The 24,690-nt window shown below is 43.8% G+C and overlaps 1 protein-coding gene across 1 annotated transcript in view; it reads right to left on the bottom strand.

Moving 5' to 3' along the window:
- Nucleotides 1–24,690, bottom strand: part of pitpnc1a (phosphatidylinositol transfer protein cytoplasmic 1a) — a gene marked incomplete at both ends in the record, with an annotated part of 359,160 nt that overhangs the window by 42,337 nt on the left and 292,133 nt on the right. Inside the window, one exon of the mRNA XM_084329868.1 lies at nucleotides 1,285–1,356. Within this exon, the coding sequence (XP_084185994.1) occupies nucleotides 1,285–1,356 (72 nt within the window). The remainder of the gene's footprint in view (nucleotides 1–1,284; nucleotides 1,357–24,690) is intronic.

The raw sequence follows: 24,690 nt of genomic DNA, 5'->3' as shown, positions 1-24,690 counted from the left end.
CACCAGTGTGGAGACGCTAGGATTCGCGTGTTCGAATCCAGCTCTCCACATTGTTTTTCAGTTTGGCTGGTCGTCCGCAGTAATACACATTGGCCGTATTACGGGGAGGGGAAAACTGAAGGGTGGGGATCGAACGTTGTGAACAAGCGACTCCTACAAGTCGGTTGGTGCGCCTGCGCAGTAGAATCAGGAAGTGTCGGGGGCAGCGTGAGCCTCCCACGCGTTACTCCTCGACACTGAGAGATCGAGCTGCGCAGGTGAAAAGATGCGACTGCTGTTACCTCAAGTACCGGAGGGGACTTGTGCTATGTATGACTTAGTCCACATTGCAGCCGGCTTGTGGGAGGCAAGAAACAGCGTTCGTGACAGGGGAGGGTTGAATTGGATGATACGAAATTGGGATGGGAGAAAATATAGAAAAATGGGAGAAAAAGTGGATCAAAAAAAAAAAAAAAAACAATAAAACTATATTTGTCGTCGTCGGCACTCAGTGGGGGAGCTAATAAAACGAGATATGACGTCCGTGGCACTGAAAGGGTTAATGTAACCCTCACTTTACCTAATCCTAACTTTTAAAAAAAAAATCTTTTTCCCCCTCCTTTTTCCTCCGTTTTCTCCCATCCCAATGTTAGTCGTTATGCCAATTCCCAATCCCCTTCCTGGTCGCTGCGCACCTACCCCCTACGGTCGGTCTGGGAGAGTGGAGGCTATCACATGCTTCCTCCGACACATGTGTAGCCAATCAACCGCTTCTTTTCTCCTGGCAGCGCGGACTCTCACTGAGAGGGTGTAACGTGTGGAAGGATCACACTACCCCCCTTAGATCCTTTCCTCGCTGAGCAGGCGCCCCGACCGAACTGTAGGAGTCGCTGTTTACAACAACCAGGACCCACCCACCAGCTTTCCCACCCCTAACACTGCCAATTGTGTTAGTATGAACGACCAGCCAAGCTGGTAGCAATGCCGAGAGCTGGGCTCGAACCCAGCATCTCCTGCACTAGTGGCGAGCGCCTTGCCCACTGCGCCACTTAGCCGCCCACCTAATCCTAACCTTAATGTAACCCTCACTTTACCTAATCCTAACCTTAATGTAACCCTCACCTTAACCTAATCCTAAACTTAACGTAACCATTACCATAACATAATCCTAACCTTAACGTAACCCTCACCTTAACCTAATCCTAACCTTAACGTAACCATTACCTTAACGTAACACACACAGACACACACACACATGCACACACACAGCGCCCCATCACCACATGCTACCCCACCTCTACTCACATTGTCGTTGCAGCCTGTGTTGTCCTCATACTTGGTCTCTATATGGATGGAGAACTTGGGCAGGAAGGAGCACTGCATGGGGAGAAGAGAGGGACACACTCAGCACTGCATGGGGAGAAGAGAGGAACACACTCAGCACTGCATGGGGAGAAGAGAGGAACACACTCAACACTGCAGGGGGAGAAGAGAGGAACACACTCAGCACTGCAGGGGGAGAAGAGAGGAACACACTCAGCACTGCAGGGGGAGAAGAGAGGGACACACTCAGCACTGCATGGGGAGAAGAGAGGGACACACTCAGCACTGCATGGGGAGAAGAGAGGAACACACTCAGCACTGCATGGAGAGAAGAGAGGGACACACTCAGCACTGCATGGAGAGAAGAGAGGGACACACTCAGCACTGCAGGGGGAGAAGAGAGGGACACACTCAGCACTGCAGGGGGAGAAGAGAGGAACACACTCAGCACTGCAGGGGGAGAAGAGAGGGACACACTCGGCACAAATGATCATTATTTGGGCTTAGAGCTGTAATCTCACTACAGAGGCTAAAGTGCTTCTGTCACCTGATCGACATGAATAAACATGAGATGGATGGACGCAGTGTGTGTATGTGTGTGTACAGTATGTGTGTGCACGTGTGCATTTTATTGCCCCCGTCTGCAGAGTAATAATGATTATACCCTTTCCGTAGATTTACAGCCCCCTCACTCATGCTCCATCTCCCCTCATAACCCCCACCACACACACACACACACACACCCACCCACGCACGTATGCACACATCCATGAATGCACGCACACACACGCATGTGCGCATGAATGTGCACACCACACACACACACACACACACAGTGTGCCTGTCGACGGTTTTTCATCAGCTGTTAAACCCTGAAGTCTGATTAGATTAACCCGTAACACTTCCAATTATTATAAAACCCAATACTGGTTACATAACTTGTTTATGCGATAATGGGCATGTGTGTGTATGTGCGTGCATGTTTCACACAGCAGGACTGATAACAGGGTGGATCAATTGCCCCATAGCACATCGCAGGCAGGCAAGAGCAATTGCTGCACGGGGTTGAGCGTATGTGTGTGTGTTTTGTGAGCTTTCTCCTGGTAATTACTTTGCAGAAAGGCTGCGCCTCCCGGCCTCGCCTCCCTCGTCCAGTGGGGTTTTGATATAGTAGCGGTCGGGGATAGAAGGAGATGGGAAAGTGTGCAAGGCTCGCTAAAGGACACATAAATCCTCGACGCAGAGTAAACAGTAGTTGGTGGAAGAGGACGGAATGAGCCTCAACATCTTTATTACTGAATTGCCTACAGCACTGTGATTCGCTTTAGGCAGTCATCTTTATTACTGAATTGCCTACAGCACTGTGACTATTATGACAGCGGTCACCGTATGATGAGATCATCAATTGGGGACTGTATTAATGCAACTTTCAAGTCCTCATACGAAGCTCCTACACTTCCCAGTTTGTCACACATTTAAGTGCATTGGTAAGAGAGAAGAAACAGGGCACTTATTGGTAGGAAACAACAAGGCGGACGCGGTAAAATAACTATTATTTGACAGCTGCTGTGTCACCTATCAATTCATACAGCTAATGCTAGTTAGTGCTAATCAAAGTATTTCATTAACAGTAGCTGGCGTTAGCTGCAACATTTTGGTGGCTGATATTAGTGCTAATGTTAGCTGACAGCAACAGAGGATGTTAAATGCTTTGCATTATAGGATTAGGATTAGGAGGATTTAATAAGATTAATACAGTCCCCTGTTCTCATTGTTGTAGTTGTTGTCATTGCCACTGTAGGCCTACTTGTCATCATCATGATCATTGTAATTTTTACCATCATCTTCATTGTTGTCATCATCATCATCATCATCATCATCATCATCATCATCATCATCAGCATCATCATCAACATCATCATCATCATCATCATCACCACCATCACACCTCAGGTTGATCATAACAATGGATTTCCTCAGTGCATCAGTGCTATGTAAAAACAAAACCCACCTGGTTAACCCAGTATCTATGAATACCTCTTTAATTGTCAAGATGACCTTTCATGCAAATTTCATGCTTTAATCATAAGCACTCAATATGTTTGCTGAATTTGGAAATACAAAGAATAGGTGCTTTAGCAGTGCAATCAAACTGACAGCCTGGCTAAAAGTGTGTGTGGGCATGAATGTTATTGCTACAGTATAATATTGTGATTCTTTCATCTCTGATACTGACGGCTGTATCATGTTATTTTCCCACAGTATTATTTCAAAGGCCGTTAATGAAAGATCATATAATGATGTTATGGGAAGTAATGTTCTTGAAAATGAAAAACAAGACGGACAGTAACAGCGTAGCTGGCTGGTCTTATTCAATACGGTACAGCTATGGGGGGAAATAAAATTAAGAGGCTGCATCAAAATGTGGATTGTGTGCGCCAAATATGTTAGCGTGTGATGTCAGTCAAACCATCAGCTCTGATGGTTGACTCGAATGCATGGATCTGAAAGGCCTCGTATTTCAATTGCAATTTGTTCATGGCTTTTTACATGTAATTGACTTTGACATTTTATTGTGTTGAAATGCAATATGAATATGAATCACATTCTGTATAGACTATATTGCAGTACACATATCTATTCACAATACTTAAAACAGCTGTACGGAAGGTAACATCTTCTAATAACATTTGTCTGAATTCTGCTACAAAAAACCATGAAAGTATGATTGTCAGCGGAGCAGCTGATCGATGTCTGTGGGCTGATTACGTCAGCTATATAACCCCGCCTCAGATGTCGTGATGCTGCCAGATCGTAACTCCGTGTTTCCCAGTTAGTCGTGTTATTGTGCTCTTGTATAGTTATTTAGTCCGTTGTTCTCTGACCGTGCTTAACCCTTTGTTGTCCTCCTTTCCCCGCAGTCCTATACCTGGCTCTTCACCCTGATCTCTGGCTCTGGATAAACGTGTTCCGACCTCCACCTGCCTGACAACTCTCCTTGCCTTTTCCCGGAACGTATGAGGACCTGAACTCATGTTTGACCCCTGCCTTGCCTAGCTGACTACCCTGTAACCCGTGTATCAACCCCTGCTCTGCCCCACACACGCTCCCTGGACTGTACGAGATTCTCCCTGTGTTACTTGATCCCTGCCTGGATACCTGACTACTCCTTCTTATTAAATATACCCATACTGGGTTTTAACTAGACCTGTCTGCCCTTTCTTTGTCTGCATATTGGGTTCAATGATAATGTGAGATAGTGCAGCGTAGCCCCAATACTGAGCAAGTGCCCTCTGGAAGTTCCTGCATGGCTCATAGCTTCAGGGAAGGCCTCAGGGAAATACCCGTACACCATTGGCTGCCACGGTTGTCAATCACACTCATGTGTTACAGTCCAGCTACTGTATAGTCAGGGGCTATTCAACAGGGGGCCATTGTGGGTGGGCAACATTTCCTGCCTCCACCTGAGGGTTGGGGGGTTGAGGAAGGCCACAGAAGTGTGTGGAGGACCATGCTGATAATACTTATACACCATACTTATACACTTGCATATAACCCATATAACTCTGTATGATAGCATGTACAATAATGCTGTATATACTGTATATATATTAGGGCTGTCAGTTTATCGCGTTAATTAGATTAATTAATTACACAGCAAATTATCGCGTTATGAAAATTAACAAAACATTTAAATTAATAACATCTCATTCATTCCATAAGAACGTAGAATACACATTTACATGGACCATTTGCATGTTCTTGGTATCTGATTCTGGGGACATCTATGGATCTCAGGGAATGTATTCCCAGTGTCAGAAATACTGTAAGTAGGCTTGAGTTAATTGTAATGAACCAAATGAGAATATCAATGACATTTTTTTTTATTAATCTTTGACTGTGAATAACACCATGCTAAAATATACCAGACCTGAAAAATCTAAGCAAATTATTAAATGGAAGATGATTAAACAGAAGGTTTTGTAGATACAGTACTGAATTATGCCATCCGGACACATGCAATTTGAAATATGATTATAGAATATAGAATATCAGGCATAAAATGGTTATGCGATTAAAATGCAATTAATTAGATTAATGAATTACAAATCCTGTAATTAATTAGATACCTTTTTTTTATCGCCTGACAGCACTAATATATATATATATTTATATTTACAGAATATATATATATATATACACCTGTCTGTAGATACCTGTACATAATCCTTTTACATATCTGTAGATACTATATCTATATCTGTACATATCCCTTACGTACTCTTACTAGTTAGTATGCTGGCCAGTATGACTAGTACGACCATACTGTCTTTATACCTGTATACCCAGTTTAATCACCTGTACATTGTATATAGCTATTGCACTTTACTGTTACATTTGCACTCTGGCTGGAACTTATTTTCATTGTACTGTACTTGTGCTGTATAATGACAATACATTTGAATCTAATCTAATTTGATCTAATCTAATCTAATGGTGGCAAGGAAGTCTAGAAGGTTACATGTCAACTTGCTACAAAGAAAGTGACTCGCCCACTAATGTTTAGTGTGAAGTTAATTTTTATTTAGTATTAGTTTGATAAAACCGATGAAACTGAACACAGAGGAATTCCCTGGATCTGCACATTATGGGAAACAGGAGCTATTCATTCATAAAAATGTTGTCGACAGCGGAATTCAAGGATCAAGTTCCCTGCTACTGAGGCAATATCAGTTACAAAGCATGGCCCGTCTCACTGTTCATGGCCTGTGTTCATATTATCCCTGATATTATTGTTATGGTCAGCCTGCTTGTGGTTAGCCCTAGTGCTGAGTAGCGCTGGTCTGTGACACATGCCAGACGCAAGACAAGAGTAACATGGAAGACAAAAGCAATGCCCAATGGCTACAATATGGAATAAAACAGTATGAAAAAAGCTTATTTTGCGACAATATCTTTATGTAACCTAATACACAAATGGCTTAATAAAGGAATCTTAATCTGAGCATTTCAATGTTAAAAAGGATGGATTTGTATCCATTTCACAGTGATCGTGGATCCCTTGCCCTCTTGCAACTTAACAAGACTTACCAACAGCCACTTAATGTATCACAGAACATTAATAACCACATTATCATCATATCATAGAACATTAATAACCACACTATCACCGTATCATAGACCATTAATAATCACACTATCATCATAAAAAAAGTATAATCACACTATCACTGTATCATATAATATTAATAATCACACTCATCATATCAGAACATCAATAATCACACTATCATCATATCATAGAACATTAATAATCACACTATCATCATATCAGAACATCAATAATCACACTATCATATCACAGAACATTAATAACCACACTATCATCATATCATAGAACATTAATAACCACACTATCATCATATCATAGAACATTAATAACCACACTATCATCATATCATAGAACATTAATAATCACACTATCACCGTATCATAGAACATTAATAATCACACTATCATCATATCAAAACATTAATAATCACACTATCATCATATCACATAACATTAATAATCACACTATCATCATATCATAGAACATTAATAATCACACTATCATCATATCATAGAACATTAATAATCACACTATCATCATATCATAGAACATTAATAATCACACTATCATCGACGGGGCACCGGTTGAGAGAGTCAACAGCTTTAAGTACCTCAGAGCCTACATATCCGAGGACTTGACATGGACCACACACATTGACAGTGTTGTGAAGAAGGCACGACAACGCCTCTACTTCCTCAGGCGCCTAAGGAAGTTCCAAGTCAGTCAGAAGATCCTTAAGAACTTCTACTCATGTACAATAGAGAGCATCTTGACTGGCAACATCACCTCCTGGTTTGGGAATAGCACTGCACAAGACCGAAGCAGACTACAAAGAGTGACACGTTCAGCCGAACGCACAATTGGAGGGGGGCTCCCCACCCTCCAGAACATTTACAACAAGCGTTGCAAGGGCAAGGCTAAGAGAATCATTAAAGACTCCAGTCACCCGAACAACTGCCTCTTTGAACTGCTGCGGTCAGGCAAGCGATACCGGAGTCTCAAGGCGAGCACAGAAAGACTCAGAAGAAGCTTCTATCCCCAGGCCATCAGGCTGCTAAACGAACAATGAACACTACACAACAACAACCATCAAACGCACATAGCACACACATCCACACGCACACACTCACTTTAAACAAACACACTGTAGAACCCACTCCACACACTTTATAGCACACACCCACTTTAAACAAACACACTGTAGCACCCACTCCCCACACTTTATATTTATTGATGAAGGATTGCACTACAACTCGTACACCTTACTGTAAATTGTACCTAAATTGTACCTCATCCCATTTCTGCTTTGCACTATATAGTACTGTACATTAGTACACTGCATAGTATTGTATATTATATGGTAACTCAGTTACGTCTATTCTGCATCGAACATTGTACATATGTCTATACTGAACACTGTGACCTCATTTTCTACTTCTAAATTACATGCTATACTATGTTATTTGATACTATCTTGTCTAGCACAGTCTCTGGAGCGTAACAGTAAGAAGCATTTTGTATGAAAGTATTCTGTACTTCTGTATGACAACTATTAAAGAAACTCATCATATCATAGAATATCAATAATCACACTAACACCATATCAAAACATTAATAATCACACTATCATCATATCACATAACATTAATAATCACACTATCATCATATCATAGAATATCAATAATCACACTATCATCATATAGAACATTAATAATCACACTATCACCGTATCATAGAACATTAATAATCACACTATCATCATATCACATAACCTTAATAATCACACTATCATCATATCAGAATATTAATAATCACACTATCATCATATCAGAATATTAATAATCACACTATCATCATATCACAGAACATTAATAATCACACTATCATATCATAGAACATTAATAATCACACTATCATCATATCATAGAACATTAATAATCACACTATCATCATATCATAGAATATCAATAATCACACTATCATCATATAGAACATTAATAATCACACTATCACTGTATCATAGAACATTAATAATCACACTATCATCATATCACATAACCTTAATAATCACACTATCATCATATCAGAATATTAATAATCACACTATCATCATATCAGAATATTAATAATCACACTATCATCATATCACAGAACATTAATAATCACACTATCATATCATAGAACATTAATAATCACACTATCATCATATCATAGAACATTAATAATCACACTATCATCATATCATAGAACATTAATAATCACACCATCATTGTATAATAGAACATTAATAATCACACTATCATCATATCACAGAACATTAATAATTACACTATCATCATAAAACATTAATAATCACGCTATCATAATAATGCAACAAAAAAAAGCAATGCATAAAGTGCAGATATAAAATGAGCATCGTATATATACATAAATTGACATAAAATAGACAGAGATAATGACATGACAATAAAAGCAATGCATAGAGTGGAAACATACAAATAGACATAACACAGAATAAAGCAGTGCAATAAAATAGCTCTAATTTACAGTACAATAATCGCGGTAGAGGTAAATTCTGAAAATATTTAATGAGCTACCCCCCCTAATGTCCACAAGCAGGGTGTTCCATAGCTTTGGTGCAATTAGCAAAGGCTGCATCCCCGATTTTCTTTTGGCTGCTGTTGGGAACCTTCAGTAGTAGATGATCATAATGATCTTGGGGGCACATAGTTGACAAGAGAATTGGAAATGTAGCTTAAATCAAATCAAATCAAATGTATTTGTAAGGCCTGACAACACACGTTAATGTCCCCATGGGCCGGACACGTCTTCTTTAAACAAGTCAAGAAGAAACATCACAATAAGTCAAGAACAAAACAAGAACACCATAAGGTCATTTTTTTTTTAAATAAATGCAAAATAAATGCAACACTCCCAGACATACCCCACGTGAAGGTAAGGAAAAACTCACTAAAACCTACAGTAGCAATAGGAAAAAATGCACCACAGGCAATGTGGAGGAGAGAAACCTTAGAAGGGCCATTCAAGGGGGGATCTCCCTTCTTAGATGTCGGTGATAGTAGTGTTGCAGTAAAAACAGGCGAACAGTTGGTAAGCATGCACTCATGTGTGTAGTGAAACACAGATGAGTGCATGCGATAGCAACTGAACATTTTTAAAAATTAAAGAACGAGCTGAAAGCGATAGCAACTAAACATTTTGAAAGATAGAGCTGATAGCGGATCTATTTGAGGGACAGGGGCGGCGCAAAGAGGGTCGCGTCCTCCCGGTCTTAATCAAGGGACGTTCAACACTCCGGTCATCACTCCGAGACAGCCGGAGACAGGGAGACAGGGGGCGGCGCAGAGAGGGTCGCATCCTCCCGGTCATCATCACGGGACGTCCAACACTCCGGTCATCACTACGAGACAGCCGGAGACAGGGAGACAGGGGGGCACGCAGAGAGGGTCGCATCCTCCCGGTCTTCATCACGGGACGTCCAACACTCCGGTCATCACTCCGGGACAGCCACTCACAGGGAGACAGGTGACAGCTTGGTCCTGTTCCATTTAGTGCTTTGTAGGATGAGGACCTTAACATCAATTATAAATGTTACTGGAAGCCAGTGCAGAGCAGCTAATACTGGACTGATGTAGTCTTTCAGATCTTCAGTGTCCTTTTGATTTATAAATAGTAGGGCTGTCTTAAATACTTCGAAGCTTCGAAGCTTCGTTCGATGGCACAAGCTTAAAAAAAGAAACCGAAGTAAAAAAAAATATATATATATATATATATGTAGCAGCCTGAAACTATTGCTTATTATTCAGAGCTGCTGACTTGCCTTTTTGTCTCCCCTTTCTGAACCAAGACATTCTAATTCGTTTCATTGATATTCGCACGAACAATGACACAAGCGTCTCATTCTTCTATCGCTGGAATATGGATTATATTCTACCATCCTTTCCCCTGTGTGACTAGTAGGCGGGACCAGCAGGGGGCAGTAGCAGGCAGAGAGTGTCGGGGGGTGAACTTGAACACGAACAGTCGCAACGGACGGGGGCTCTGGAGAGCCCTGTTGCAGAAGTTATGTTGGAGAGCCCCGTGAGATAGCGATGGGTGATAGGAAGTACTTGCTAGTTGACGCAACATCCTAGAGGTACCAGCGATAGTGTGTGAGCAAACGGTACAGAACAAGGTACTAACATTATCGGGTTACAGTAGTTACTGTGTGCGGTATAAGTAGCGTGCGGCTAATAACATATCTGAGTCCTTAGTAGTCGGGTTATAGCAGTTACTGTGCCGGTATAGAGTGCGAGCCCAGATACGTGCGTGGACCTACAAGCAGTCTGCTCCGGCCATCAGCAGCTGTCTTCACCGGCGTTCTGCATCAGCTCTGCACCGGCTGGGAGCAGCCAGCACGGGAGTCGTCCTGTCCAGCAGAGGTCGCCAGCACGCGCTCTCAACCCACCACTGCCCCTGCCCCAGCCCCGCTTGCTAGCACCTGCGACGAGAGCGTTTGACGCCATCTTGCCACCAGGACGGTGGTGGAGCGGCGCGGCCGCCATTTTGGTAGAGTAACATTAGGGCTTCGGTGCCCAGGATCTATTGCACGTTACACAGTGTGGTGCGGCCTGCGGGCGAAGTGAACACTAACAACCAGTGTCTAAGACCCAGACGTGGGTGATGAGTCAAACACAGTGAAGTATATTATCCCTGATATTAACCCAGAGGTGGGTGTATAATATACGTGTTTATGAGGTATTGAGTTGCACACAGGAGCTATAGTAGGACTTCAGTCCAATTGACCACTAGTAGTAGATCATTGTAACTGACCAGTACATAACATTAAAGAATCGGATGGGAGATTTGGTGTGTGTGTCTATCCATGGGCCGGTTGACAATCCTTTTGGTGTGGGTAATGTTAATATAATTAACCCTTTCCTATTCCACCATTCCCTCTTCATTGTAAGGTTTCTAGGGTCATTGAGGGAGGGTACTGCTTGCGGGGGGAACTCAGAGTATTTGATTACAATTCAGTCACGAGGTGTGGGAGGGTTTAAGGAGCAACTGGGGGGAGTGGGAGCGTGTTGGGGAGTACTGCTGACCGCCCTGCTGCAGGGAAGGAAGACCAGAGTACCAGACCAGGTTGGTAAATCCCGGGCCCCATCCACTCACACTACCAGCCTCCAGTCGACGCCCCAGGCCCAAAGACGAGGGTGCAGTCAGACAGAGTTCTACTGTGTCCAGCTACCTCGTGACTGCCAGCAACCGTTCCCACGAAGCAGGGATAATCCACCCTGCTACATTTGGCATCACGAACAGGATCAACATCCTAACTTACTCCCTTGACCGAGACCCGTAGAGAGACCCACGATGTCAAAGAAGGAGACCCACGCCGCGCAAGAGATGGCGGCGGTGTTGGAGACGCTGCAGAAGCAGTGTCAGACCCAGGCGGCACTGCTAAAGCAGTAAGCCGCAGCAATGAAGGAGTTGACTGACCAGGCTCTCCACAATCAGGCGGCCCTACAGGAGCTACGAGAGGGCCGGGATGCCGCCACCGAGGTAAAGAAAGAGGAGGCCCACGCCGCGCAGGAGATGGCGGCGAAGTTTGAGGAGCTGCGTCAGACTCAGACGGCACTACTGACGCAGCAAGCCGAAGCGATAAAGGAGATGGCCGAACAGGCACTCAAAGAGAAGCGCTACACTCAGGCGGCCCTAAAGGAGCAACGAGACGGCCAGGACGCCGCCGCCGAGGTAAAGGAGGAGGAGGCCGAAACCATGGAGGAATTGACCGCGCAGGTGAAGGCCCTGACGAACAGAACCCACACACACGCCGGCCTCCTGGACCGACAGGCGATGGCCCTGGAAAAGACCCAAGCTGCTCTCGACCGGGACGGCCGCGAACCCCGCACCGTGTACGTCCAACGGGACCGAAAGTGCAGCGAGTTCGGAGGGGGAAAAGAGAGAGGAGAGCCGCTGGTGGAGGACTGGATCCGGGACGTGAAAGCGCATTTCCGGATCAGCATGCCCGGCGACGAACAGGCGGAGTTCGTACAACAGCCTCTAAAAGGCGAGGCTAAACGGACGGTGCGCTTCATGATGGAAGGGACCGCCCCAGAGCCGGACGACATGTTCCGATTGCTACAGGAGACGTATGGGGACAAGACCCCAGTCAGTGTTCGCCTGGGAGAGTTCCTCGACCGCCGACAAGCTGATGGAGAGAGCATACGGGAGTCCTGCCGGCCGGCTGCAGGAGCAGTTCGTGTTTGGCCTGAGGGACCAGATGTTGAGACGGGAGATGCGGAGGTATGTGAGGGAGGACGGGACACGGACGTTCCTCCAAGTGATGCTGGCGGCGATCGACTGGTCAGAAGAGGAGGTGGTCCTGCTCCCCGCGAGGGGTGCCGCCCGGGGCAGGATACACGGCGTCACCGTGGAGAGACGCGAGCCACCTTTGGACATAGCCGCACTCCAGGAGTCCATCCGACAGCTCTTCGCCGGCCAGGAGCGGTTGGGCGCACGCATGGAACAGCTCTTCCAGGCGTTTCAACAGGAGCGAGACACGGCCCAGAGAGGCTTCGCCGGAAGCCGACGGAGGGGAGACGGGCCCTCTACCCCGCGCAGACTACCCCGCCGGAGCGAGGATGGGAGACTGATCTGCTACACCTGTCAACAGCCCGGCCATATCGGCCGTGAGTGCCCCCGCGCGATGGAAGAATCACGCCTGGCGGAGGCACCGGGCGGTGAGGTCCCTCTCCCACCAGTACAGGACGCCACCCACACAGCAGCAGGCGGGTCGCCCGACCTGGCGACCGCCAGACCATGGTCTGGAGGGGGAGGTGTGGTAGTGTGCCGTAAGATTCGATACCACTGCGGCCGGCCAGACGAAAGCGCTGGCGCCCGGCTGCGCATCCCGATGCGGTCAGAACCGGAGGCTGTACCCAAGAGACAGAACAGGTCGGAAAGAGGTCAAGGGGGCGAGGACGGCCCGGACCAGGGGCCTCGTCGGCGCTGCTGCCGCCGCAACTTCAACTACCGCCGCAGACGCTCGCCGGCCGGCGACAAGCCGGGCCCAGAGGGCGGCGATGGAAACGTCAAGAGGACGTCAGTGTCCACGGTTCGTCCCGAAAGAGGGGGCCCCGAAAGGACCGTGCAGAGAGATCAGAGCAAGATCTGCTCCTTCCCGGCCTCCGACCCGGAAGAGCGGACGAGAGCTCCCCGAAGGACCCCGAGGAGAGCGCGGAGCTCATCCGAAGCAGACGTGGGGGGTGCCTTCGTTTACCCTCGAAAACCGCACCCTAGGGCAGGGGTTCTCAACCTTTCTGCTACCAAGGCACCCCTGTGTCCAATAAAATATTCCAGGGCACCCCTACATACGATAAAGACTTTTCCGGTCCTGTCTTTTTTGCTACAATGATGACAAAAGTGCTTGCTTTCAAAATAACGTTTATTTAACCGATTGAAACCGGGAAACACATTTGTGTGTATATGCAGGCTATATAATGCATTATTAGCAGGTGTTTCAGGTCTAAATGTATAAATAAATAAAGCAATAGTGTGACCATTATTCAAACAGAAAATCATGTTTTTTTTTTAAATACAGAAAAATATCAATAAAGTGCTCTGTTGCAGCTGCACTGTTTTCCATAAAAATAACATAGTGTGACCATTTCTCAAACAGAAAATCATGTATTTATTTTTTTAAATACAGAAAAATATCAATAAAGTGCTATCTGTTGCAGCTGCACTGTTTTGGATGTTTTGTTGGATAGCACTTGAGAACAAATGACACATTGTGGTTGTGGTGAGCTTTTGCTCCCAGGGAATACAACAAAGCCATAATTAAGGTAACCATCTTCATATTTCCGACATTTTGCCAGTTTTGGTTTAGCCGAACATTTTAGCTTTTTATTATTAACAGCTTCTGTGTCATCATCTTCTGTGTCCAAGACTGGGTCAATCTCAGCGGTCGAATTGGTAATGGAAGGTACTGAATTAGTATTGGTAACTGTAACCTGTTTCGATGGACGAGTCAAAAACTTGTCCATTTTGTGTGAAAATTCAGCTTAGCGTTTCACGTTGGAAATATTATTCTAGCGAGGTGACGATTGATTATGACATCACATCCTGTCATTCTTTGTTGATGGTCAGCAATACAATGTTGACATATAAAACAGGCTGTTTTAAACAGCTATATATAAATGTAATCTGCAGAGTGCCTTTTACTGTTTATCTGTTAAATACAGTTTTCATTCATTCACATTTTGTATCATAATAATCATAACACAGAAGCTGATACACTCACTTGGTCTGCACTTGGCGAGTAGCCCATCAGAAGCTGTGTGATACGGTCTTGAACTTTCCATAACGTGTCTCGATAAATCCATTTGATTAGATCCAGCACTGAATGCATTTAGTGATTATTATGTTCTATATATATGCGGCGCGTGGACGGACCAGAGAAATAGATGCAGTGTGGAGCTTGTGAAGAGAGAAATACAAGTAAAAACGAATTTCTCTCTCACATGTTCAGCTTTTTATAAATATGCTCTTGGTCAGAAGGCTCTACTGGAAGCTGCACGGTCCAGTCATAAATATAAATTCCTCAAGCACTAAGGCACTATGGTGCTCTCCATGGTGCTGAAACTTTCAGAGGCACATTTCTATGTTCGAGACGCAAATTGCGCAATGCGAAGGGATATATCTATGATTATCACGTCAGCCGCTTTGCATTTCCTTGATAACGGACCAGAGCGGGCTCTGTAACGGAGATAGGACCCGTGATGTGACGTCACACGAATGCGACTGCTCTGGAAATGCGTTGGAAAATCTGTTGGTAAAAGCAATGACGCCTGCCGCGGACGTTAAGTTGGTGATGTTTCTATAATAACTTTACGAAACGTGTGAAGACATTTTGATCGATTTCTTTTTTAGTTCATGTTATTAGATTAGGCAATTATTGTATACACATGAAGCACTAGATAGACTATTTGTTTAGTTAAATAGTTGTCATTTTATATTCTTAAAGAAACATTCCCATCAGGCATCTCGCGGCACCCCTGGCAGCTCTCCGCGGAACCCCTGTTGAGAACCGCTGCCCTAGGGCGTGTAACCCATCCAGGGTCCCGCGGGTCGTCGCTGAAGCAGCGCCGAACGAGGGAGGAGAGGTAGAGTTGGTCCCCTCAACGGACGGGGGCTCTGGAGAGCCCTGTTGCAGAAGTTATGTTGGAGAGCCCTGTGAGATAGCGACGGGTGATAGGAAGTACTTGCTAGTAGCGTGCGGCTAATAACATATCTGAGTCCTTAGTAGTCGGGTTATAGCAGTTACTGTGCCGGTATAGAGTGCGAGCCCAGATATGTGCGTGGACCTACAAGCAGTCTGCTCCGGCCGTCAGCAGCTGTCTTCGCCGGCGTTCTGCATCAGCTCTGCACCGGCTGGGAGCAGCCAGCACGGGAGTCGTCCCGTCCAGCAGAGGTCGCCAGCACGCGCTCTCAACCCACCACTGCCCCTGCCCCAGCCCCGCTTGCTAGCACCTGCGACGAGAGCGTTTGACGCCATCTTGCCAACAGGACGGTGGTGGAGCGGCGCGGCCGCCATTTTGGCAGAGTAACATTAGGGCTTCCGTGCCCAGGATCTATTGCACGTTACACAGTGTGGTGCGGCCTGCGGGCGAAGTGAACACTAACAACCAGTGTCTAAGGGGTACCCCAGACTATATATGCCGGCATTAGAATAGGGCTTTTTGCAAGGTATTAGTGGGCCCACACTTTTGTTTTCGTTCCTTTCCTTTTGAGCGTGATAACATGTGTGTTTAATAATATTTTCCCATCCAATTAACCCTTTCCCGGTGGGGAAGTTACAGACCTGGTGCATTATAATTAAAGCCTTTTGAGGTATTATTCTGGCCGTATAATTAAAGCCTTTTGAGGTATTATACAGGGTGAAGACCCAGACGTGGGTGATGAGTCAAACACAGTGAAGTATATTATCCCTGATATTAACCCAGAGGTGGGTGTATAATATACGTGTTTATGAGGTATTGAGTTGCACACAGGAGCTATAGTAGGACTTCAGTCCAATTGACCACTAGTAGTAGATCATTGTAACTGACCAGTACATAACATTAAAGAATCGGATGGGAGATTTGGTGTGTGTGTCTATCCATGGGCCGGTTGACAATCCTTTTGGTGTGGGTAATGTTAATATAATTAACCCTTTCCTATTCCACCGTTCCCTCTTCATTGTAAGGTTTCTAGGGTCATTGAGGGAGGGTACTGCTTGCGGGGGGAACTCAGAGTATTTGATTACAATTCAGTCACGAGGTGTGGGAGGGTTTAAGGAGCAACTGGGGGGAGTGGGAGCGTGTTGGGGAGTACTGCTGACCGCCCTGCTGCAGGGAAGGAAGACCAGAGTACCAGACCAGGTTGGTAAATCCCATCCACTCACACTACCAGCCTCCAGTCGACGCCCCAGGCCCAAAGACGAGGGTGCAGTCAGACAGAGTTCTACTGTGTCCAGCTACCTCGTGACTGCCAGCAACCGTTCCCACGAAGCAGGGATAATCCACCCTGCTACATATAGGCCTATATATAAAAAAATTTTAATAAATTTTTTTTTTGCCTCCAAAATCTTGCGCCTCCATTCCAATGAAACGAAAGTAAGCGGCGCCTTCCCGCCTCCATTCCAATGAAACGAAAGTAAGCGGCGCCTCGACTCCACCTCTCTACAACAAGCACGTGGAGATTATCTGTGTTGAAAACAACAAGGATGTGTGCAGCAGACATGTCGACGAAAAAAGCGAAGCAATGCCGTTTGTTATTTAAGACTATGTCGGACAGATTTGTGTTCATTGTGCTGCTTTTTTAAAGTGTCCCGACCCAAATAAAAATATGTCTTAATAAAACGTGCTTAATTAAGTCGAATTCTGCCTTTGTCTCTATCAACTACATATAAATATTTATATAATTGTTTGCTTGATAGACGAAGGTTGCAACATAATTATGTAATGTCATGTCGTTGGCTGTGAGAGCAGCCCCACTGCACCCAGGCAGGGCAGCCGAGTGAAACCTTGTTGGCTGCGTCACAGTCAAGTTTCAAGTTTCTTTAATAGTTGTCATACAGAAGTACAGAATACTTTTATACAAAATGCTTCTTTCTGTTACGCTCCAGAGACTGTGCTAGACAAAAGATAAGTATGAAATAAAATAGTATAGCATGTAAAAATAGAAGTAGAAATAGAAGTAAAAATAGAAGTCACGTACGTAGACACAGTGTTCAGTATATACATATGTACAATGTTCGATGCACGAAAGGGGCTACTTAACACTATGATCGCCGGGGACGAGTTAAGACGTCATTCCTAGCCATGCTCATTCTGCCGAAGACGCCGTAACTCGTCTTTGATGTCAATATTTAAAAAATCTGTCATCGAAATCATATTTCCTTTCTGGAGCCCTGAGATGTACTGGTGAGCTCCACTCAACTGTCTAACGGTTCGAGAGCGCCATCTGGTGGCCGATCGGCAGATCGGCCAAGAGGGAGGGGCGCGCCAAACAGGAAGTGCTCATCCATATGTGCTCCGGGCACTCGCGATCGGTAGCCGGACTCCATCTCAACACACTGGATGATCAATCGCTTGCCCTAACTCAATAAACAACGTTATTTGGACGTATATAGTATTATACAACCTGGAAATGGTTCATCAGGATCAACATCCCATAATCGAAAACGGTCTACTCCACGCTGATCGTCCAACGGCGCGAGGAACATACGGTAAGATTCAGCGTTATTTTCTAACGTATTCCATATAAACTGCTATGATGAACATATGACCCACTCTGGATGAATCATCTAACGCTGCCCACGGAATTATAAACGATCCCCCGCCCATCCGGTCATCATCAGATCATACGTAGATCATTCTAGAAGTACGTCCAGTTGAAATTTTTCATCTCGCACAGATTCCTACCAAACTGTATTTGATCATCAATATAATGCATTTAGGGCTATAAATCACGTTCTGAAGAAAGCTGCAGAAAACGATAAAAACATACTTATACTTTAGACCATATTTTAGTATGAATATGTGAACGAAAAAGTTTAACGTTGCTACACCCTGAACAATACATATAGGACATTGAATGGGCCATAATAATGGCAATGTAGCAATAGCATTTAAAAAGTTATAGCCCTGCAAAGAAGGGGAACTTCTCCATAGACAAATAGAGCTGGCGAGGGATGGTAAATTATGAATTTAACCCATGGCGATTAAAGTGTTAATTAATCAATCCAATCCATTTTATTTATAGAGCACATTTAAAAACAACAAAGTTTACCAAAGTGCTGTACAAGTCCCACAACATAAGATATATAAAAAAAAAAAAAACAGTCAAAAATATTATTATTATTATTATTATTATTTTTTTTTTGAAACTTCGAATTAAAATCGAAGCTCGGCCCCGAAGCTTCGATTGCCAAAAAAAGCTTTGAAGGTCAGCCCTAATAAATAGTCATAGTTTAGCTATGTTTCTATGGTGGAAGAATGATGTTTTTGTCACCTTGTTGATGTGTGACTTAAAGCCTAGATCTGGGTCTATGATAACAGCAGCATTTCTTTTTTGGTTATAGGGCCAACTAGTAGGATTTCAGTTGTGTCTTCTTTTAATTTCAGGAAGTAAAATAAAGTAAAATTTGTATTAATTAAGGCAGAAATTTAGTTATTCACTTTAGGATAATTTGGTTCAGCAGAGATGTACAATTGTGTGTCATCCACGTAGCTATGGAAACATTAGGCGAGTCAATCTATGAAAAAAAAGCACTTAACCCAAAAAAAAATTATACAAAAGGTTTTTCGATGGATTCCGATAGTATTGGGCCTGCTAAATAACATACTAAAAGTCGACCAAAATCGACCCCCCCGAAAGCCGCCATTTCCAAGATGGCGTCCCAGATGGCGGTGGAGATATTAAAATGGCTATATCTCAAATTGAGAATATGGTGCAAAGGATTTCTCAACTGATTCTGGTACCTCTGGGCATGTTCACTAACATACTAAAAATCTCGGAAAATACACCTTCCAGAAAGGCTTAATTTTCAAGATGGCGTCCAAAATTGCGGCAGACCAAGCTTAAATGGCTATATATCTCAATAGAAAAAAATATATAACTATGATTTTTCACTTGATTCTGGTACCTCTAGACATGCTTGTGAACATACTAAAAATCTAGGAAAATACACCTCCCGGAAAGGCATCATTTTCAAGATGGCGTCCAAACTGGCGCCCAGGAGCTTAAAATGACTATACAAATACAAATAGCTTACTAAAAAAGGTGTTTGCACTCTCCAGCTCTCAAGCTAGCATAGTTGAAGCCTTCTTTTTGACCATTATAGTTGTTATAGTTAGAGGTGTTTGCACTGTACTGCACCAAACATGCTTGGTAAGGATATTGATGTGTTGAACACGACCGTCTTATTTGCTGCAGACAATGTAGATCATAATATTCTAACAATTGATGGGAAAGGGACATTTCATGGGATGGGCATGATAGCTGCCTTGACACCAGGACAGAAGACAGACCAAAGGATTCCGAGGTTCAGAATTAATGAACTGAATCTTGTGCAGAGGTCAAAAGTTGTGATAATAGATTATCACTTTGCCAAACACTTTTGCAGAGACACCACATTTAAAGAACTTCCAAGACTCGCAGAATGTAACAAGATGGTTGATCTGCTTTGGGAGTTATCGTTCAATTTCAAACAGCCTGCACCTGGTTGGCAGGGGATGATGCACATTATTCATAAGGGAGATGAACATCCAGGGCAGTCTTCAGTGAGATACTTACCAATGATAGACATGTACTCCGGAGACAAAACATGCATTCTGTCAACACTGGAGTTCATTTGTGGTCTGGCATCCAAACACCACCTTGCCCCAGTAGTTACATTTGACCAACCCCTATATTGGAAAGCAGCAGAGATCATCCTAGATTCACCACAGTGCAGTCACCTCAAGTCCTTTGTCCTGCTCCTAGGAGGATTTCACACATTTATGAATTTGCTAGGAGCAATTGGTACACTGATGGACGGTACAGGACTTAAGGACATTCTAGGGGTAGTCTATGGGGAGAACTCAGTAGCCCATATGATGACAGGCAAATCAGTTCAGAGAGAATTCCGTGGCCATCTTCTGGTTGACAAATGTCTTAACCGCATGATTATATCAGAAATGGTAGATGATAGTCATGAATTTGCAGCAATGGTTGAACAGTCTGAAGCAATGTATACCTCAATAGTTAAGGGTGAAATGCCATTGGAAACAGTGTTCACATCAGAGACCCTCATTACAATAAATGAAGAGCTGGGAAAAAGGAAGATGGAACTGTGTGCTAGATCCAAAACTAGTCAGTTGTGGCTAAATTACCAACACATGTTAGAAGTTGCTAGGTCACTGATAACAGCAGATCGCACAGGTTCCTGGCTTTTGCACCTACGCGCTGTTTCTGAATGCATGCCGATATTCGCTGCGGCTGGGCATTACAATTACTTGAAATCGGCACACTTTTATGTCCAAGAGATGAGTCAGCTTCACATCAACCACCCAGATGTCTTCAGACAATTTGAAAAGGGTTTTCATGTTATCCGTCGCAGCAGCCAATCATGGGCAGGCCTCAGCTCAGATCTTGTAATCGAAACAACATTGATGAGGTCATTGAAGACTACAGGAGGGATGACACATGGAAGTGGAATGACCGACAATCAGAGATCCCTTTGGACAATGTCAAAGGGCATAACATCAGAGTATAACACCGCAATGCAGGAGTTCTCAAACCAGACATACACAACATCAGAACAGCACACGGATTCAACAGAGGCAAGGATGAAAAGGGATGCTGCTGACCTGGAGAAGATCACTTCAAAACTTGCTATATGTTCACCTTTCTCTCCAGACTCTTCTTTAAGGAATGTTGTTACAGGTGTTGTCGCTGAGGATGGAGTGAACGTGCATGATTATGACTCTGTTGGACGCAACATCATGCACAAAATGATCGGACAGCCGGCATTCACATTTTCATTTAGTAGAAAGGATAAAGCCATAACCCTTGGACAAAAATCGTCTATCAAGGTTGCTCCTGATCGAATCATTGATTCTGCACTTCTTTTTCAACGTTTCCTTATTGTCTCCCAAACTGGAGAGCTGTCATTGGAGGAGGTTATGCGTTACGAACTCAGTCCTTTCCCTCCTGCCCTCTTTGAAGCCGGAAACGTCTTCCGCAAAGCTGATAAACCACAACTAGTGCACGCAATCTGTGATCATGCAAGTGATGCAATCCTAGATTCTGTACCAGAAACGGAGCATTATGTTCTTGATGGTGGTTCACTCCTTCACCGAATACAATGGAAGCACGGACAAAGCTATGGTAAAATTGCACAGTCATATGCAGACTTCACCATCCAACATTATGGCTCAGCTACAACCATTGTGTTTGATGGCTATGAGGATGGGCCATCCATTAAAGACAACACACATCAAAGAAGAGGAAACAATATTCATCCCATTGTCAACTTCACTGCTGAGACAGAGTTCTCAGGTAAGAAGGAGGAGTTCCTGTCAAGAGATCTGAATAAACAGAAACTGATCCACATGATAAGTGATGAACTGAAAGAACGGGATTGCACTGTGGTCAATTCACTTGGAGATGCTGATGTAGACATAGTAAGGGCCGCAGTGGGATCATCTCTTCTTCACACCACGACGCTGATTGGAGAAGATACTGATCTCCTCGTCTTACTTCTTTACTATGCACAGAGAGATAGCAAGGGCCTTTATTTCAGATCAGACAAGTCGAAAGCTGATGGCAGTTTTAAAGTGTACGCCATAAACCATTTGAAAGAAGTACTCGGACAGGATGTGTGTTCTCAGTTGCTGTTCATCCATGCTGTGACTGGCTGTGACACAACTTCCCGGATCTTCGGAGTTGGCAAAAATACAGCATTCCAAAAACTTGTAAAAGGGGATCCTGTCCTTCAGGCTTGTGCCAATGCATTCACTGTACCAAACCAGACAACAGATGTGATCGATGACCTTGGGTGCCAAGCAATGGCTGTCTTTTTTGGTGGAAAGTCCACAGATTCGCTTGCAAAAATGAGATATAACATTTTCAGCAAGAAGGTTGTCTCAGCTTCATCAACGGTAACGCCTGAACGTCTACCACCAACTGAATCTGCTACCAAATTCCACTGTCGTAGAGCATACTACCAGGTCATGGTCTGGATGGGAACAGATGATGGTATAGATGCTCTAGACTGGGGCTGGAACCTGCAGGACAATAGATTTGTCCCACTCATGTCAACAATGAATGCTGCTCCAGACAGTCTCTTGAAGGTCATTCATTGTAACTGTACCACTGCCTGCAAGACACTTCGCTGCTCATGCAGAAAATATGGACTACCTTGTACTACTGTCTGTGGACCATGTCAACTTCATGAATGTGACAATCCACATAACAAGTTTCTCCCAGAGGATCCTGAAGATGATGATGAGTAGGCCTAAAGACCACAATAAGTGGGTAATTTATTTTGTGTTCAACACCAAAGCCTTAAAAATCCTTTAGAAATGTTTTCCCATTTGAGATACAGGCATTCTAAGCTCCCAGTCGTCATTTTGGACACCATTTTGAAAATTAAGCCTCTTCGGAAGGTGTATTTCCCTAAAACTTTAGTATGTTCCTAAGTATGTCTAGGGGTACTTGGGGTACCAGAATCAAATGACAAAATCATTTATATAATTTTTATATTGACATATATATATAGCCATTTTAAGCTTGGCCAGCCGCAATTTTGGACGCCATCTTGAAAATGAAGCCTTTCTGGAAGGTGTATTTTCCTAGATTTTTAGTATGTTAGTGAGCATGCCCAGAGGTACCAGAATCAGTTGAGAAATCCTTTGCACCATTTTCTTAATTTGAGATATAGCCATTTTAATCGCCCCGGCGCCATCTGGGACGCCATCTTGGAAATGGCGGCTTTCGGAGGGGTCGATTTTGGTCGACTTTTAGTATGTTATTTAGCACGCCCAATACTACCAGAATCCATTGAAAAACCTTTTGTATCAATTTTTTTGGGGTTAAACCATATATTGACTCGCCTAATAATTGTGTTTTCTAATGATGTCCCCGAGTGGCAGCATGTATAGTGAGAATAATAGTGGACTGAGGCAGCTCCCTTGTGGCACTCCAAAGTAAGTGTCATACTTCTCAGAAGTATGATTTCCAAGCCGGACGTAATATTGATATACAGTATGTTCTGAACCAGCGAGAAAGACCAACTTTCTTAGACGATTTATTAGGATATCATGGTCAATTGTGTCGAACACTGTGCTTAGGTCTAAGAGGACAAGAATTTAGACTTTATTTGCGCAGTATAGTCAGAGGTCACAAATTATTTTAGTAAGAGCAGTTTTGATGCTGTGGTATGTTCTGAAGCCTGACTGAAATTCCTCCATGATGCTGTTTTCTTTAAGCAAGGAGTTTATTTGGAGAAAATCTTTTCAAGTATCTTGCTAATGAATGGAAGGTTGGATATCGGTCTATAGTTGGTCAGTAGGACTACATTACTGTCTAGTTTGGGTTTCTTTAGTAGGGGTTTTATGACAGCTGTTTTGAATGGATCTGGGAAGATGCCTGTCAGAAGCGATGTGTAATATCTAGGACATGATTTGACACTTTTGAATATCCGCTTACCTACAGTATGTTGTACAATACAGGAAGTGGACATGACATGACAGTCTTGTAGAGCTCAGTAATGTAATGCAAGTGAATCTTCCCATAGTTACATCTTTTTTGCAGGGTTTATAGATGCTATCTGTGTTTGCATCAGGGGTAATGCTGCCTCTGATTGATGTTATTTTGTTATATCATATCATAGAACATCAATAAGCACACTATCATGGTATCATAGAACATTAATAATCACACCATCATCATATCCTGGCACAGCGTGATAATAGTATCAGGAGGTTATCATCTCAAAATCTCTCTCAAAGCAGAACACAATTTAGTTGTTTCAGTTTTCTTACATTGATATTTTCCTGCAGCATGTTGCCAGACATTGGGTGGGTGGGATGATACTCGTCTCCCAGTGAAAATCATCAATGAATCTCCTGCTGTCCTCAACTGATCTGGTAACCTGATGAGAGCCAGAGGGTTTTGCTAATGCTTCGGAAGAGAAACAGTCTTATTGGTTGATATTGATCTGCTATAGCTGTAGGGAAGCCGGT

The sequence above is a fragment of the Notolepis coatsorum genome, assembly GCF_963971535.1.
Source record: "Notolepis coatsorum genome assembly, chromosome: 14".
Lineage (NCBI taxonomy): Eukaryota > Metazoa > Chordata > Actinopteri > Aulopiformes > Paralepididae > Notolepis > Notolepis coatsorum.
This window is presented reverse-complemented; position numbering and strand designations above follow the sequence as displayed.